Source organism: Cygnus olor, chromosome 25 (assembly GCF_009769625.2).
Source record: "Cygnus olor isolate bCygOlo1 chromosome 25, bCygOlo1.pri.v2, whole genome shotgun sequence".
NCBI lineage: Eukaryota > Metazoa > Chordata > Aves > Anseriformes > Anatidae > Cygnus > Cygnus olor.
This window is the reverse complement of record NC_049193.1, coordinates 3,243,697-3,260,601: the sequence shown is the minus strand read 5'-3', so window position 1 is coordinate 3,260,601 and position 16,905 is coordinate 3,243,697. Positions and strand designations below refer to the sequence as shown.

General features: G+C 57.3%; 2 protein-coding genes across 32 annotated transcripts in view; one reads left to right on the top strand and one right to left on the bottom strand.

Annotated features, from left to right (window-relative positions):
• The window catches only part of KANSL1 (KAT8 regulatory NSL complex subunit 1), a 98,243-nt gene extending 94,933 nt beyond the window's left edge, over nucleotides 1–3,310 (top strand). For all 10 annotated transcript variants that reach the window (XM_040536545.1, XM_040536544.1, XM_040536549.1 and 7 more), the window contains 2 exons: nucleotides 902–1,148; nucleotides 1,597–3,310. In XM_040536545.1, the coding sequence (XP_040392479.1) occupies nucleotides 902–1,148; nucleotides 1,597–1,842 (493 nt within the window). In that variant the 3' untranslated portion in view covers nucleotides 1,843–3,310. The remainder of the gene's footprint in view (nucleotides 1–901; nucleotides 1,149–1,596) is intronic.
• Nucleotides 3,311–3,620: 310 nt separating this feature from the next.
• MAPT (microtubule associated protein tau) overlaps nucleotides 3,621–16,905 on the bottom strand; it is a 47,865-nt gene continuing 34,580 nt past the window's right edge. For 10 of the 22 annotated variants that reach the window (XM_040536615.1, XM_040536621.1, XM_040536623.1 and 7 more), the window contains 5 exons: nucleotides 15,125–15,217; nucleotides 14,885–14,977; nucleotides 11,213–11,294; nucleotides 10,602–10,714; nucleotides 3,621–8,019 (listed from right to left, as the gene is read on the bottom strand). In XM_040536615.1, coding sequence (XP_040392549.1) covers nucleotides 7,804–8,019; nucleotides 10,602–10,714; nucleotides 11,213–11,294; nucleotides 14,885–14,977; nucleotides 15,125–15,217 — 597 coding nt within the window. In that variant the 3' untranslated portion in view covers nucleotides 3,621–7,803. Of the gene's footprint in view, nucleotides 8,020–8,569; nucleotides 8,718–10,601; nucleotides 10,715–11,212; nucleotides 11,295–11,660; nucleotides 11,700–14,884; nucleotides 14,978–15,124; nucleotides 15,218–16,905 lie in introns of those variants that run through there. The other 12 variants (XM_040536624.1, XM_040536636.1, XM_040536635.1 and 9 more) reach the window with 6 other exon arrangements.

The following is a 16,905-nucleotide window of genomic DNA, read 5'->3' as shown; positions in this document are numbered from 1 at the left end:
GTCGTTCTCTGAAGTGACCCGCTCTAGCAGATCTGCTGAGCATCTTGTGGTCTTCCTGCCTCGTGTACGTAACAGATCGGTTTGTTTTTCTTTGTGTAGCAGCTTCTAATGGCATCTTGACTCAGCACATCGTGTTTCCATATAGCCTGCTGCAGGTGTAGCTATGCTGTTAGTGCAACTTGGGCTGGGTTTCTGTGTTCTGATCAACATTTTAGCCCAGATAAATTTTGAAGTATGATCCTTAGCCATCCTTGATTGATCCACTTGCTGTTGGAATTCATCTTGATAAGATACCTACAGATAGGGAGGCGTGAGATGGGCTTTTCTGTTTGCAGCCTTTGGGTCTCTTATCAGGGAATCTCTGTAGCTGCTCAAGCTTCCTTAACTCTTGGTTTAAATCTTCTGAAGTCTAGGGCTTTTACCGTGCTCCTCCCGTGCCCATCTGTTGAATGTGGTGCGTTTTCAGCGTTACCAATTCACTACAGTTGGTTCTTGAACTACCTGTGAAGTGTCAGGTGGCGTGTGGATGATGTTGGAAACACTTGGAGGGGCTGCTAAAAACACGTCTGATTTCGTAGGGGCCTTCTCACTTTGGCATTTAAGCAGCGCTCGCGGCATAGGAGCTGTGTGGGACAAGTTTCCTTAGGAGAGCAGCATCAGCGCTGCAGTGCCACATCGAGGCAGTGGAGACGGGGTGCGGATGGGCCTGGAGGATTCAACCTCGGGGCTGTGACGTTCCCTCTTGGTGCACGCACCGAATTCCTGCAACATTCCCTGTTGTACGGGCCTTCCCGAGGCGGGGATGGTGGAAGGGACCAAAGGGTGGCATTGGGTGGCAGAGAGTGGGCTGGGTGCCTGTAACGGGACCGAAATCAAACTCTGGGATCTGTTCCTCCCTCAGGTCCTACAGATCGACAGACGGACGGACGACCCCCCAGCTGGGGAACCCCTCGACTCCCCAGCCAGCATCCCCCGACGTGGGCAGCTGCCACTCCCACTCGGAGCTGTCCCACACCCACTCCCCGCGCAGTCCCATCAGCCCCGAACTGCTCTCTGCCCCCCTCACGCCCCTGTCCCGCGACTCCATGCGGCTTCTGTCCAGCGAGGACACGCGCTGCTCCACGCCCGAGGCCGGCCTCGACGAGCAGGTGGGTGCAGGTCCTGGCCGTGGCTGCTGGCGCTAGCGCCGTGCTGCTCACGGTGGCACTGCAGCGACTGCTGCAGAGGCGTGGAGGTAAATCCGGTGCTCAGACTTGGCTGGTTAATTCCCCTCGCTGTGGGGCAACAGCTTGGAAAGCTGCATGTGGGGAATTCGGCCCGAAGGCTCGGCTGGACGGGAGGTAGAGCGTAGTGCCGTCCCGTGCTGGAACACGTCCCGCTGCCCACCAGCGGTGGGTTCGGTTTGGCGGCTGCTGCGTCCTCACCACGGGTGCTGAAGGTCCTGCTCTCCGTGCTCTGCTAACGGGGCGAGACTAAGCCTGCCCCATAGAGCTGCCCACCTCAACCGCCGCTGCGGGCAGCCGGAGTCACGCACAGAGGGGGAGCAGAAGAGTTTGTCCGGAGGATTTTCCATAGCCTGGTGTCTCTTCCCTTTAGGCCGTGCTGCCCTGGGAGCGGCGCACCTTCCCACTGTCGTACGATCCCAGGACAGAGTGCGAGGACCAATCCGACCCCCAAGACCGGTCGTCGCGCTGCACCCGGCGCACATCGGGCAGTAAATCCTCCCGGGAGACCGATGGCACTTCTGCTTTGCCCAACCTGGCCAGCCTCAAGAGCCGAACCCCCCTGGCGACACCCTCCTCCTCTTCCTCCGCAGCAGTTCAGCGGCCAGCGCACAGATAGAGACATACGGGAAGACATGAGCAAAACCAACACACAGAACTAACTCTTGGCATTAAAGCTTCCAAAATCTGCGTTTGATATTCAAACATCCTGCCGGGAATTTTCACAGTTTTTAGTGAATTTAAGGAGTTTAGAAACTGTTTTTTGTTTTTGTTTTTTTTCCATGTTTCCTTGTCACACAAATGAGAGCCCCCAGATTCCTCCCAGCGGAGTGAAGCCTCGGGAGGGGAGCAGCCCACCAGTCCCCCTCCCTCTTTCCTCCCCTCCCCTCTTAGGTGTATAAAACTAGAGCACAGGATTTAGCTGACTAGCGGACTTCGGGGATAGTTTTTCTCAAGCAAAAGGGTGTCTTTTTCTCTTAACCCGCTCCCCCTCCCTGAAAGGTTTTAGTGGAGTGAAATTAGTGGTGAAAAAGTGATGTCTTGGGATTGCAACCTTCACTAGCTGTCTGTCTGTCCTCACGTGCAGCGTGCCCACCCTGCAGTGCCACCCTCCGGCGCTGCCCTACCACAGGTTGTGGTTCCAGGTGTCCCGGGGCGGTGACAGCCCCCGACCCCCCCTCTGCCCCTGGCTGCCCCCCACCGCTTCCTTCCTTCTCCTGGTCCCGGAGCAGCCGCCGGCTGTGCCGAGCCCTGGCCGCTGCCTCAGCCGGGGAAAAGGAAGGACCCTTTTAGCCGCTTGACGCACAGCTCCGCGTGGGAGGAGAGGGATTTCAGGCACAGCCCTGTTCACACCTCGCGTTGTTACCCGGGGTGGAAGGTGGGGAGGGGAGAGCCCCCCGCGTGGTGCGGCCGGGTGCTGCGAGTAGAGGCAGGACGCGCCATGCACTTACGGACTCCCTTTGGGGATGTGGTCGCTGGCCGAGGCCAGCAGCAGCTCTCGGCTGGGAGATGCGGGTCTGTGGCTGTCGCTATGAGCTCTGCCTTTGTGTCCCCTGCAGGGTTGGGAAGGTTGGGTCAGGGCAGCTCTGGGCTGCGGCCCTGAGGAGCCGCCGAGAGCTGCGGGTCGAGGGAGCGTCCCATGGCAGGAGCGGGGCTGGGCAAGTCTGGGTTGCAAGGCCGAGGCGCTGGGATGGTTCCTTTCGGTGGGTTTGGTCTCAGAGAGAAGGGGAAAAAAGAGAGGGAAGAGCGGCGCTTTATCGGGTGGGTGGGCAGCTCCCGCCGGCGCTGACGTGCTGGGAGGGATGGGGATCCGTCACCACTGCTTCGCTCCACTTCCATGCACGGTCCGAGAAAGGTGTCAATTCTGTTTCATTTCTGAGTCTGGTCTGACACGCCACCTCCTGACAGGTATTTTATTTTGGAACCAACTTCGCTGTTGTTCCTCCCGTCCCTCCCTCCCCGGCCCTTTGCACCCGCAGCGACTCCCGGATCCCGCACACCGTTCCCATCTGTAACGCTTTCTGATCCCGACGGTGTGGCTATTGGTCCCTGTCCTGTTGCTAGCATTGTGCCTGTCTTATGTATAATCACATCACCAAAAAAAGGAAAAAAAATACAAAGGACATATTTTTTTTTCCATTTTGTAATCGTAAAGAAATAGTAGCTAAACTGCTTAATGGTTGGGGTTTTCACAATTTTCAACATTATCTAGTGTTTTTGGTTCTGTTCTAGTTTAAAGGATATGTCATCGTTTCTTTAAAAAAAAAAAAAACAAAAAACAATGCTACCATATCCCTCTGCATAAGTGCTTTTCTATTTATAAGGTTGAAAATTCTGAATAACCCTTTTAGCATTATAAAAACCACAAAAAACACCTTGTATTTTGTAAATATTTTCTTTTCCTGCTTTGAGCTGTGTAATGTCCTTGTTATATAGAAATGCTTTTCTTCCGAGAAGCTGATCTTTGTTAATGTCTTGATTCTGTTGGCAAAGCACAAATGTGCTTATAAAAAAAAAAAAAAAAAAAGATTAAAAAAAAAATTAAAACAGAATATTCTATGCAAAGTGTGTTTGTGAAACGCTGGCTTGGGGGGGGTGGAAGGGAGCCTTCGGTGTGCTCAGCCCAGCCCCGGGCCGATCAGCCGCTTCCCTCCCACGGCCTGGGTGAATGGCCTCTTTTTTCTTTTACACCATTATTTCCCAGCAGTTATTGTCAAGGAGTGAAAAGAGGAATTGTTCCGCGGGATCTCTGGATTTCGGCGTTGCGCTGTGATATCAGATCAAGCAGGACCAGGGCTTGGTGGCACTTCCTGAGAGAGCCCAGGAGAACCGAGGTCTGCCCCGCGGCTGCCAGTAAATGCCTGGGGCTGGGTGAGGCTTTTATTTTGTGTTTAGGGTTAACTGGCTGGTGTTAAGTCATGCCCAGGTAGGGTTTGTGGAAATCAGGCTGTTACTGCAACACTCGAATGTCGGCAAGAGGTGGGAGGCGACTTCCTTGGATGCTCTTAAATTTCCAAGCTAAGAGACCATTCTTTGTTCCTGGTCACCCGTGTGGCTGGGAAACAGGAAGCTGCGGGGTGATTGTTCACCAGATGATCAAAGGAGTAGGAGGCAGCGACCTGTGCATTACCCGTTTATTTACAAGTAATGGAGGAGGAAAAATCCAATCTGAACAGCAAATGGTGGCGGCCGGCAGTTGCACTGGCAGCCGTGCTGGTTGCAGGCATTAAACTCGGGGTTTCTGACCCGCACGAAGCGGCGGTGCCCTTGGGAAGGTTTGCAGCGGTTGAAGGCCCTTTGGGGCTGCTTTGTGGCCTCCGAAGTGCCGGCAGCTGGAGGGTCCTGGGCAGCAAAAGCTAGAAACACAATGGGCAAGGCCCTGGATACGGGCTGAAATTGGTGAAAAGGGCGTCACCGCGGATTTGAAGTGGGCTCTGAAAAACCCCAGTGTTCACCGCTACCTGTGGGCAGAGCTGTAGTCAGTCCCTGTCCATGGCACCCCTGGGGATGCTGCTGGCCATGGTGGGGTTTGTCATGGACCATGGACAACGTGTGCTTGCCACCCTCAGCTCCCCGCAGTGCAGCCAAAACCCAGCCCCAATGTGCCAGAGTCCCCACGTGGGCCCATCACCAGCTCCCTGCCGCTCCCCAGGCATTTCCATGCTCCCGCCCCATGCGAAAGAGGCAGCGTTTCTTGTAGTAATGACTTTATTTCCAAATTCACTTTTACGGCAACAGTGTAAACCAGTTTGTTAAAACGCACACTACACTATGGACATTCACAGACAGGAAGCTAAGCTAGAATGATACACTGAGATCAAACCTGCCCTCCCCTCCCCAGCGCACGAAGGGGACGCGGGACTGCCACCGCCACGGCAGTCTGACACTGGCAGTTCACTTAACAAGCATACTTTTGAGTGCAGAAACATGGTTTTTGAATCAGTGCCGGTTTCAACCCTTTTCAGACCAAGATGTGTGTGGAGTAAAGGGAAAGCCGTGGGTCGGTCTGTCCAGCTGCTCGCAGGAACCCCCAGGCCCAGGTCTGAAGGCGGGTCGGGGCTGGGGCCGTGGCTTGGGCTGCTGGAGGGGGGGGGCAGCGGGAGGTGCTGGGGGGGGTGGGGGAACGGGGCTGTCCAGGCCCCCTGCACCCCCGATGGACCCGGGACAGGGGCCGCTCGCTGGAGCTGCAGGTAAGGGCTGGCTCCTGGCACTAGTGTCCCTCGGGAACCACATGGAGAGGGCCAGAGGTAAGGGGCTGGGATGGTCAAGCACAGCTGTGGTGCTGCAGCCAGAGGGGTGGAAGGGGTGATGGCTTGGGGGTGGGGATGTCTCCCACTCGCTCACTTTTACATAGGACAAAAAAGCCGCAGCAGCGCCTATATCCCACAGCGATACAAAGGGAGTCACGGACTTAAATACAGATGCTTACAATCATCGAGTCAACTGAAACGGAGTTAGCAACACGCCAGACGTGGGTTCTTGCCCCAGGGGCTGCAAAGACAAGGGCTGGACCCCAACCACCACCACCTCCATCCCACCAGCAGTGCTCCAGGCTGGAGCAGGCGCCCTCCCCAGGCCTCCCCCCCTTGGCCCCAGCCTGCACCCAGGAACAGAGACCCAGCACCCTGCAGAGCCCAGTGGTGTGCACCCATGTGAAGGCCACGGCAGCTTCATCACCTCCTGCTAAGGATGGGAGCAGGGAGCGACTGCTGCACTGCCCCGAGTATCGGCAGCTCAAACGGCCTTGGCGGCTCCCAGCCTCCACCCCGAGGCCTCCCCTGCCACCCCAGTCAGACTGGGATTTCGGCCCCAGCACCGCGTGCCCCTTGCTGGGAAAGCACGGCTTTCCCTGCAGCACAGCCCTTAGGGCCCTTTGCCGGTCCTGCGGGGCATCCCGCTGCCCTCAGCTCCGTTTCCAGCTCTGCCCCAGCCCCTCGGCTCACGCCTCCTGGGGGAGATGGGGAGGGAGGATGCACACTGAGCTGCACCGATCGCATCTCAGCCTCTTTGGTTGTAGAAGGAAGGGGCGCGCGGGGATGGCGGTGGGTGCAGCACAGCCCCCGGCCACCCCCTCATGAGCCCTAGGTTGCCACAGGAACAAAAGCAGTGAAAGCAAGCAGTCAGCTCCTCTCCCCTGCGTGGTGTGGGGGGGGACAGGTAGTGCTGTGCGACTGGGACACCGAGTGGGTGCAAACGTGCTGAAACCAGAAGGGCACCTTGGAAAGGGACGGGCAGTGCCACAGAGCAGCCACTGGGCCCCAGTGCAGCTGGACTCAGGACAGGACCGGGGGCGCTGCTGCCATGCACCACCTAAAACCACCCTCGCGCCTTCCCCTCGCGTTCTCCCATTTGTCTCCTACCGCTGCCAATGGCACGAGAACAGCAGAGCCATGGAGCTGCCACTTCTGTGACCTCTTAGCTGACCTTGCAGGGAAGAAAAAAAAACAACAAATCAACCCCAAACTGTTACAAGCTGCACCCAAATCCAGGAGCCATCCCAGCCCTGGAGCTGTGAGCGCCCCTCGTGCCACGTCCCCGGGCCCCGGGAGGCGCGCAGCCACGGGGGGCAGCGCCAGGACACCCTGCGCAGCCCCCGGCCCCCCCGAGGGAGCGGGGAAGCGGCGCTGTGTGCACCCACGCACCCGGCAGACATGCGGTGCCGGGTCTGGGCACAACCCGCAGCTCGGCAAGGGCTCCCCACGCCTGCCCTCCTCGCTGGGCTGCGGCGGAGCCGGCGCGGGGCAGTGCAAAACTACTTACAGCGTTTTCAAACACATGCTCGTTTATGAAAACAATCACCCTGGCACGGTCCAAGCATATACAGACAAATCTACTCTACGACACGAGGGGCTGCCAAAGGAATGGGGAAAAGCCTCTACTCATCCACTCAGCGGTTCCAGCACAGCCATGGAGAGGGAAACGGCCGGCCGGGGCCCCTTCTGCAACGGGACACCCTGGTGTCGCCGGTACTCCAGCTGCCGGAGCTGAGAGCGGGATTAGGGGATACCTGGCAGTTACCTTCATACACATCTCGGCTTTCAGAGGGAAAAACAAAAGGTTTCTTCCAAATCAGCAGGCAAATTTAATGCAGAAAGGGAGGGTGCCTGCCTGCAGTCCCTGGCTGCAGCACCCACTACCTGCACTGAGTGCAGGCCAGGCCTCCAGCCCGGGCATCGTTAGGGTAATGAACGTGGGGAGCCCTGGGGCTGTCACCCCCGCTCCCCTCTAGGCCCTTGGGGTGCTGGGGTCAGCGTTGTGCTGGGGCTGCCCCCTCCACCCCCTGGCTCCTTCCCGCTGGGACAGCGAAGGGATGAGGGGACGAGGGGAGGGAGTGGGGACGGGCACGGGCTGTGCGCTCCGAGGAGCAGGGGGAGAGGAGGTTTTGTACCTCATAGTGTCTGATTTTGAAGTCCTGGAGCTAGAGCTGAATGAACAGTAAAAGCAGGTTAAATCATTAACCAGTTAGGGGATGGGGAAGCAGCTGTAAAAGGAACAGAGGAAGAAGGCCAGATTATTATTTTTGTTTCTTTTCTTTTTTTTTTTTCCTTGTCTTCTCTCATCTTTGCCCGCCATGCCCCGATCACAAGCCCTGCTTGGCCAGCGAAGCGGACACTTCGTCAGCTAGCGTGGCGAGCTGGGGGGAGTCCACCATATTGACGCTGCCGGTGGAGGAGACATTGCTAAGGCGGCGCGGGGAGGCATCTCCGGAGATGGTGGGGGACTTGTAGACAATTTCGGCGCCGTGGTCAGTCTTGGCTTTGGCGTTCTCACGGAAGGTCAGCTTATGAGTCTCAATCTGCAATGACAGGAGAGGCCGGTGAGCAGGAGGATGGGGAGCGCGATCCAGAGGGGCCGTTTTTACCTGCAAGCAGTCCGCTGGGCCACTGCCGCTGTGCAGCTGGGACGAAAGCGGTGAGGAGGCAGCTGAGAGCTGACCGTGGCGCTGGGGACAGCCCCCTCCCCTGGGCTGCCAGCCCCAGGGGCCAGAGGCTTGCTCGGGTCACTGGCCTGATCCCTCTCAGTGCCCCCAGTCCTCAGGCACGTCCCTTCCAGTCGCCTGCACTGGGAATGGGCTCAACTGGAGGGGGGTGGCAGGACTGGGGCACCTCGGGATGCCGCCGGCTCCTTCCCAAGCACCCAGCCCCAGCGTGGGGCTGGGTCCTGGGCACAGGACTCGGCTGGCACGACCAGGGCTGCTCCTGCTCCCCTCGCTGGGGTTTACGCGGTTGGGGGGACGCGCACGGCTCAGCTGCCCCTTACCCCATGGCCCAGCTGCTCCCATGAGCCAAACCCCTCTCTCCTGGCGAGCGCGAGGGGAGGTGAAGTGGACGAGGTTTGCTACTTACTGGTGCCCTCCCCAGCCGAGTGCAAGGCTGGGAGCTGGCTCTCCAGGGGGGTGGGTGGCTCCAGCACCAGGGACTGGAGCCCAGCGGGGTCTGGGCTCGGGGTCCGAGCAGCCTGGGGACAGGTCTTGTCTTCCTTGCCTTTCTCTCTCTACAGGTGAAGAAACCCGCCCAAGGCGGTGGGGTGCAAAAAACGCATCAGCAACAATAACAAAAAAAAAAGATCCAATAAATGTCAACCAGAAGGAAAAAGACCAAAAAAAAAAAAAAAGAAAAGAAAGAGAAAACTGGGGGGAAAAAGATCTGAAAAACCAGGCCATTCACTGACTGATAGGAAGAACAGCATCTCCTTTGGAGGCGGGGAGACAGGCTTCCCCTGTGCAGCAGGGGACGGCAGATGCTGCCAGCACAGGTACTGGGGCAGAGCACGCAGCACCCCAGCTCCGAGGCGTTGGGCCAGGAGAGCTGGGGACGAGGTGTCCGAATGGATCCTTCAGCAAGAGGGGGCTCGGGACGAGGGAAAGGCTGGGGAAGGGGCAGCAGAGCCACCCCCAGCCGCTGTGCGTGCAGGGCTGACCGGGCACAGATTTGTCCTGTGCCCACCCTGCGACCGCAGCATCCCACCTCGGAGCACCTGAGGATGGTCCTGGTGCTAAGGTGTGAAGGGGAATGGGCCGGGGAAGGGAAGTGGATGAACTCCAGACTGCCAGCCTCCTCCAGGTGTGGATTTAGGCAGGATTTGGGAAGCTGCCATGCGAGGAGGCTGAGGCAGGTGATCCCGCTGCCGGCTCAGCCCCCTGCAAATAAACTCCCCCTCCAAAGGGCAAGTTCTTCAAGCTATGACCCAGTGAATGTGCCAGGATATGAAAGAATCGTCAGGGTCGTAAGAACAAAAATGATGAAAATGGGCTCAGTGAAGCGCAGGGCAGTCTGATGCGTAGCAGCAGCGAGAGAAGGGTAAGGAAGTCAAGCAGTCCCTCCGTCAGAGGCCAGCGCACCGCTGGGAGATGAGGAGCTGGGAGGTGCACAGAGAAAACATGGCCAAGAACAGAGTGCCAAAATACAGGAGCCAAAACAGAGCCTTCCCCTCCCATCGAGAAAAAAAGTGTTTGAAAGAAAAGCAAGAGAAAAAGCCCCTTTCCCTAGGGAAATTCAACCGTGTGTGTCACCAGGCTGGAGTCCCAACGCTGTGCTTACCCCACCTCCCCGCTGCCCTGCCTGCAAGAGGCTCGCCTGTCCTTAAGGTGCGGCTGCAGAGGAGTTTACTTGCTGACACTTACTGTGAAGGCACCATCAAAGCCTCTGGCACGACCGGCTCCCTCCAGGTTCAGTATTTCACCCGACCTGCCTGGCTTTTCCCTCTCAATTTAACTCCCCCGGACGCGCGCCACTCCCAACACAGTCCCTGGTCAGCCTCATCTGGGAGACTGAGATCTGAAGGAAGACATCACCTTTCTTTGCAAATGGCAGCCTACTGCACAGTCACCTCTTCTAAATAAATCTAAGCCTTTAATGCTCCACTTTCACCGGGGAACCGATGCCCACGCGGTACCCTGACCGCCAGCTCCGTGCCACCCCGCTGGGATTAATCGCACGGCGCAGACACTAACAGCAGCACCCCGTAACGTGAAAGGTTCCAGACACAAACTTGTGGTGCACAACCTTCAGAGAACAGCAGGAAGAGCAGGAAACCACAGGAGGGGACATCGCACGCGTTCACACTCATTCAGGCGGCTGTGGGCAGGAGGAGGACAGGCTGCAAGCCCCGCAGCTCTGCCACGGCCAGGCTCCGACAAACGTCCCCGAGGCTGGAAAATGCAGCCCGGGAGCCCTCAGCTCTGCCTCCTTCCATGGGCAGGGTGCTTTTACTGACCACCCCCCACCAGAATTTGGGCAGCAAGTCATTTCAGGTCGTGTGGGCTAGAGACGAGCCTGGCCAGCGGGTCCTCCTCTGCGCCCAGCCTCCAGGCGCTCTCAGGGCACACGGACACACGCAGCAGAAGAGCAGCCCCGCTCCCACCAAGCACTCCTTTACCTTTTTATTTCCTCCTCCAGGAACGTGGCTGATGTTATCTAAGGACCCGATTTTCGACTGCACCTTATCTTTGAAGTCCAGTTTCTCAGATTTCACCTCCACCTGGCCACCGCCTGGAAGAGAAGAGCACCAGAAGGGCAGCGTCAGCTCCTGCGGCACCCAGGAGAGGAAGAGCTCCGGTCCGAGCCGAGCACTGCTGGGGCTGTGCAGAGGGCGAGGACCACAAAAACAGTAGCAGGAGTTTTGGAAAGCCAGGGAACTGGGGTAAAGAGACTTTCCAGAGGATGCTGTACGGAGCTGACGGGCATCCCAACAATTCGGAGAGCCACGGGCAGGGCGTTATTACCCTTACTCCCCTCTACACCCCCGAATTAATCCTAAAGGGCAGCGGTGTGTTGGCGCAACCGAGGGTGTCCATGGACCAGAGCAGATCCCTCCCCAGCCCCCGAGGGGTCAGGCAGAGCAGTTTTGCAGTGTCAGAGGAGGGAACAGCGCCCAGCACCACGCTGATGCTCCCTCCGGTCACTGCCCCAGGCATCTCCCCGCACCCCCTGCGTTACCCCCACCTCCCTGGGAGCCGCCGGGGACCAGCGCCCGGCCACCACGGGTACCTGGTTTGTGATGGATGTTGCCCAGGGACCCACATTTGGACGTCACGTGGCTCAGGTCGACCGGCTTGTAGACGATTTGGACCTGTCCGTGCGAGAAAGGAGAAGGCGATGAGCCCGCTGCCACCACGGGGCGCCCGGGGAGGGGGAGGCACAACACACAGCGGCACCTGAGCTGGATTCGAGGGAAAGGACAGCTCCAACCCCGGTGAGATTAATAGTACAAAAGAAACCGGCATTGGAAACGGGAGATCATTAATGCCCGTGTGCAGGAGCCTCTCTTAACATGTCAGCATGCACAAGATCACCTCTCCACAGAGGGGGGGAGTAGAGGCAATTTTAAAGTGCTTAAGTGAGAAAGAAAGTGGAGTGGTAATTAATTAAGATTTGCATACACATCATCCAAAAGGAGGAGATATATACCAGAGAGAAAACGTAAAAAATTAAATACCTTTGCTGGTGTAAAACATAAAGCTTATGTCCACAAAAACTGAAAGAACAGAAATGATCAATGTGCACAGAAATTTTAAAAGAGTGACCAAAATATGCATTTCTGAAAAACGCTGCAATGGAAATAACGGTTAACCAAAAATAAATAAACAAATAAAAAGCAAAAGCAAAGTCTAAATATCTGGCAGGAGTTCACATAATATAAATTAAAATGGCAATTATAACAGACTGAATCGCAGCAGTATTTCCTGGTTTTATGCTGCTTTTTTGGTTGTTTCACACGTTATGTCCCTGGACAGGGCTCCGGCACCTCCACCTCCGCCGCCCCGTCCGAGGAGCGGCCGCGGCGCTGTGCCGGGAGCCATGGGGTCACACGAGACACACACACGGGGATGGTTAACGGGGAGCTTTTAGTGTTTGCGTTAGAGGTTAGACACCACGCTGGAAAACGCCAACATCTGGAAGTCTGGGAGCAGCAGGCGTGCCAGGGACGGCAAACACAGCACGTGCACACCACCGACACCAGGACTGGGAGACAGCGGGGTGAGGGCACGTCCCCACGCCCCCCAAAGTTGCTTTGGAGCCTGGTTTTGGACTCGCACCTCCGTGCGAATCGGCTCTGGCTGTAGGTAGTGAGCCTGTGCAGGAGAAACCAGGTCACGGACACCTCTGGGCTGGTCCCGTCCCGCTGGGGAGCAGCCGGCTCTCAGGAACAGGCTGGGATTTCGGGGGAGCGTGTGCTGCTCTCTGCACGCTCACCGAGCTCTCAGAAAGCTCGGGAGGGACGTGCCGGCACCAAAGGGACCCTTGCAGAGGAGGGGACCCTCCGAGCAGCCAGGCAGCCCCCGAAGCAGCGTGGCCGAAGGGTTTGTTGCCCTTCTCTACGGCACCCACGCACCCTGCGCTGATCCAAGAGCCCCAGCTCTCACAGCAGCCCTGTGGCCACCATCCTCAGAGCCGGGTGGGGACGTGGCTGTGCACACTGCTAAGAAACGTCCCCCCCTTCACCAGGAAAAGACGGGGGGGTGCAGCATCCCTGGTGCTTGGGATGTGCAAAAATCTTCAGGGAGGTGCAGGGCCTGGCTCCTGCAGGGCCACAGGCTTGGTGCCACTGCCCCGTGCACACAGGCCAGGCTCGTCTCCGATGCTCACGCGCACCAAAAGGCACGTTTAAATCAGAGTGGGGACAGGGAGAGGGGAGGAAAGCAACCCCAGGGGCTAGGAGCACACTGCAGAGACAGACATGGAGACAGGGTGGGGAGAAGCTCACACATTTAACGCACTGGGTAAGAGGAGAGCTAAATTCACTTGGAAGGCAGGAAACAGCCCGCAGAAGGGCAGAGCCTTTCTGATCCCACGCAACCCCAAAGGGCCTGGGAACACCTTGGGGCACTGCTGGGACCCGGGTCTGGAAGACCCCCCCCCATTTCCAGAGCAAGCAACCGGCAACCGAATCCCTTTCTGCTCTCCTCCCAGCTCCTTTTTTTTACAGGTGGGACTCAGCGAACCTTGGCTGGGAGCAGAGCAGGGGCCTCCCATTGTAGCAAGAAAGGGAAAGGGGCACAGAGCTGCTTGCCTGGGAAATCAGCACCAGAGACCTTGGGATCCCATCTCTTAGCATCCCCAATTCTTAGGGCAGCTTTTGCCTACTGCATCACCCTGCCAGAGCATCCACTGGCATTAAAAAAATAAAAGAAAATAAAAAATAAAAAATAAAAAAAGGTACCGACCCCAGGCTACAGCAGCAGCAGCTCGCTTCCCTCGAAGCGGCAGAGGCTGGGCCGGCGTCGCTGCTGGCAGCATTGCAGAGGATTAAGACACGACTGCCGTAGTGCCCCGGGGGCTTCTCGTTGCCCCTCGATCAGAGGAGCCCCCAGGCACAGCTCTGCCACCAGGTCAGCCCGTGTGGTCACACTCGAGCCAAATCAGCACAAAACTTTGCTCCGAGCACCCGTGCCCCGAGCGAAGCTGCTGCTTTCGGTGTCAGCGCCGCCAGGCAGCGACCACACCATGTTCGCTGCTGGCAGAGCCTGGGGAGGGATGGCGATCTCTAGCCAAAAATCCAGATAATTCGTAAGCCACTGCAGAGGCAAGTGCTTGCCCACGGTGCGAGCGCTCAGTGGAGGAAAGGATGAGCTCAGCACCTCGTGCTGCAGCTGAGCAGCAGCCACGCACATGATGCGATGGACAGACACCCCCTCCTGGCGTAATGCAGCAGGACCCAGGTTTAAGAAATGGCAAAAAGAGCAGGGAAACTGCTGCACAGAGGCCCACCTCTGCAAAGCAGCTCCTCTGGCCCGTAAATAAATGGAGAATGCCAGCAAATTTAAGACCGAGGTTGCAAACCCGGTCATGTCCCGATGCCTACGTGCCAAGCCCTCTGCAACGCTCGGTTTCCCAGGGACGGCATCCCCAGAGACCAAAAACAGCACAACAAAAAGCCATCGGGAACGTCTGAGGGGCACCCGATGGCTGCCTCAGGTGGCCACACACCGTGAGCCGCGCCATTTGGGGTCTCGGTGATGCTCCCTCCTTGGTCCATCGTCCTTCCTGGCCCCCAACTCTGCCTCCAGAGAGACCGGTGCAAATCCACCAACCTCTGGGGTGTTTCTGCAGGTTTCTGGCACGCTAACTGAAGGCTGAGGCTGGCTGCTCCTCTGGGAATGGCTGGGAATGCCTGGGTTCAGCTCAATTAACGCGGTGCTACTGCAGGCTCAGCCTCCACGGGCACTAGCACACACCGGGCACATTCATTAGCACGGAGAAGGTGGATGTTCACATGGATCGTACTTGCCTGATGGGAACAATCAGGAACCTGTGCTTTTATGTGTTGTGCAGGGTCAGGTGCAATTTATCAGGGCAACAAGCAGTAAGGACTGTGTTTGCTTATAAATCTATCCGTCCACTGCATCAGCAGCTGCATCACTGCCTGCTAGAGGCCGCCCGTCCTGCAGGCAATGAGGCTTTAAGCCTTCCAGGGAGCGTAAAACCTTGGGGTTAACGGGACATTTCGTTTCAGACACGGGTCAGTTAGTTCTGTCCACGTCCAGGACCTGTTAGGGTTCCTCTACCCACGTCTTCTGGGTTAATGGGTTAAAGGACAGCGCGCCACCAATCGCTATCTGACGGCGGGGCCACTGCAGATAGCATTGGGGATTCGGTGTCTAGAACATGCCACTACTGGTCAGGATTATCACAGAGCATTCCAAGTGTGAAGGTACTCACACTGCCTCCTCCCGGGACGTGTTTGATATTATCCTTTGAGCCACACCTGGATTGAACGCTGCTATAGTCCAACTTCTTATTAACAATCTGCACCTTTGGTAGCCAGAAAAGAGTCATTGCACGTCACCAATAGCTATCTGACGGCACGGTCGCTGCAGATAGCATTGGCAGTTTAGTGTACACAACATGCCACTTAGTATAAGAACCATTATAGTGCATTGAAAGTGTGAAGGTACTCACACTGCCTCCTCCTGGGATGTGTTTGATATTATCCTTTGAGCCACACTTGGATTGAACGCTGCTAAAGTCCAGCTTCTTATTAATAATCTGCACCTTTGGTAGCCAGAAAAGAGCGTGAGAAACAACATGATCATCTGCAGCTTGACCATGCGAAATAGCACTAAAACCAGGAGCCTGCCTTCCAGCGTCAGGAGCAGAGGAGGAGCTCTGGCTTGCTGCACGGCTCTGCTCATGGGTTGGAAACCGAAGACGGAGGTGGGCGAGCTTTAGCCAGAGATTACTGACGTCTGGCTGGCAAGGCAGCCCCGGTTTCCAAGCCAGAACACCGGCAGAAAAGCCAGCGACCCCCCTTTGCTTTCCCCGAACAAAAGGAGGGACCTGCTGGGCAGCAAACGCGCTGCAGAGCGGCAGTGCTCAGTGACTCAGCACCTGCATCGAGCGGGTGGGCTGGGAGGAGGGATGGGGCTGAGGAAAACCCCGGGGCTCAGCACCCCGTCCTGGGCCAGCCCGCATCTCCCCTCCCTTGCACGGAGATGCCGAGCAAACTGCGATGGGATGCCGAGAGCATCCTGGAGAGCAGCCCGGAGGGGACGCCGAGCTCGGCGCTGCGCAGGGCTCCAACTCCCTCTGCAGTTCCGAGGAGAAAACGCCGTGGCTGCCAGGGACGAGGTCCCACGCCTGCAGTTTTCTTAACCCCAGTGCAGACGAGATGAATGGACAGCCCAGGCCAACCCCAAAGGCTCTATCCCATATTCCTGACACCACCTCGGGTGGGAAGTGGCTCAGTACCCCTGGGAACCACACGCCACGCTAACATCACCCTTCCCAAGGCCTGTCCACCCTCTCCCTAATTTTTTGTACTAAAGAAGCCATTTAGGATGTGTTTTGCTTTTTGTGTCTTCTGTAAGGCCAGCGATGCTGGAGTGACCCCACACATAGGAGCAGCAATGCCAGACAAGACACCGATGGAGGTACAGTCCCTGCTCCTTCCCCTGCACGGGCTGGATTTGTTTCCTGACCTAAACCAGGGCTCTGGCTGGGCACAAAACCTCGCTTTAGGTTTCAGCACGTCCCCAGCCCGCTGCTGTAAGGATTGCTCCTCGCTGAACCGCGGTTCTCCAGCACGAGGAGCACCAAGGCTGACAGAAGCCCCCGGAGACATTTTTCAGGTCCAGATCAATGAATCCTGCAGATCAGGACACAGCTCGGCTCGTCCGGGCTTACCAAGAGCAGTACTCAGAGAACCAGAAACAGAAGTGCTCAGACAGCGCAGGAGCACTGGAAAGGATTTGGTCTGGCTGACTTCTGGCTCGCGTGCCCCATGTTCCCTAGGCTGGGGGGCAGAAATTTGGGGGGAGGGAGCAGGCTGCAGGGCCAGCTTCTGGCCAGCCTAAACCCAGACTTGTGGGGTCGGCCCCTTCCACTCCAGCTGCAACCGCTCAGCTCAGAGCCGCCTCGTGCCCTACAGATCCCCCGGCAGAGCACCCAGCCACGCTCCCCTGCAAGGAGCAATGAATTGTCCCAAATTCAGCCGCTCTTACTCTTCCGGTGACAACAATAAACAACATGCTGCCCGAGAGAGAAGCCGACAAAGGGGAAAAAAAAATAGCAAAAGCTGGATTAAAAAGAACAAGCGAACAATTTGACCCGTTTACAGCAAGCGGGAGGGCTCCTTCTGAACTCCCAGAGGACCGGTTTTGAGGGGGTGGCAGGAAAATACAAGCCTTGTGCTACGCAGGCAGGAGGGATGAGACCCGGGGCACAGGCAGCTGGAAGGACGC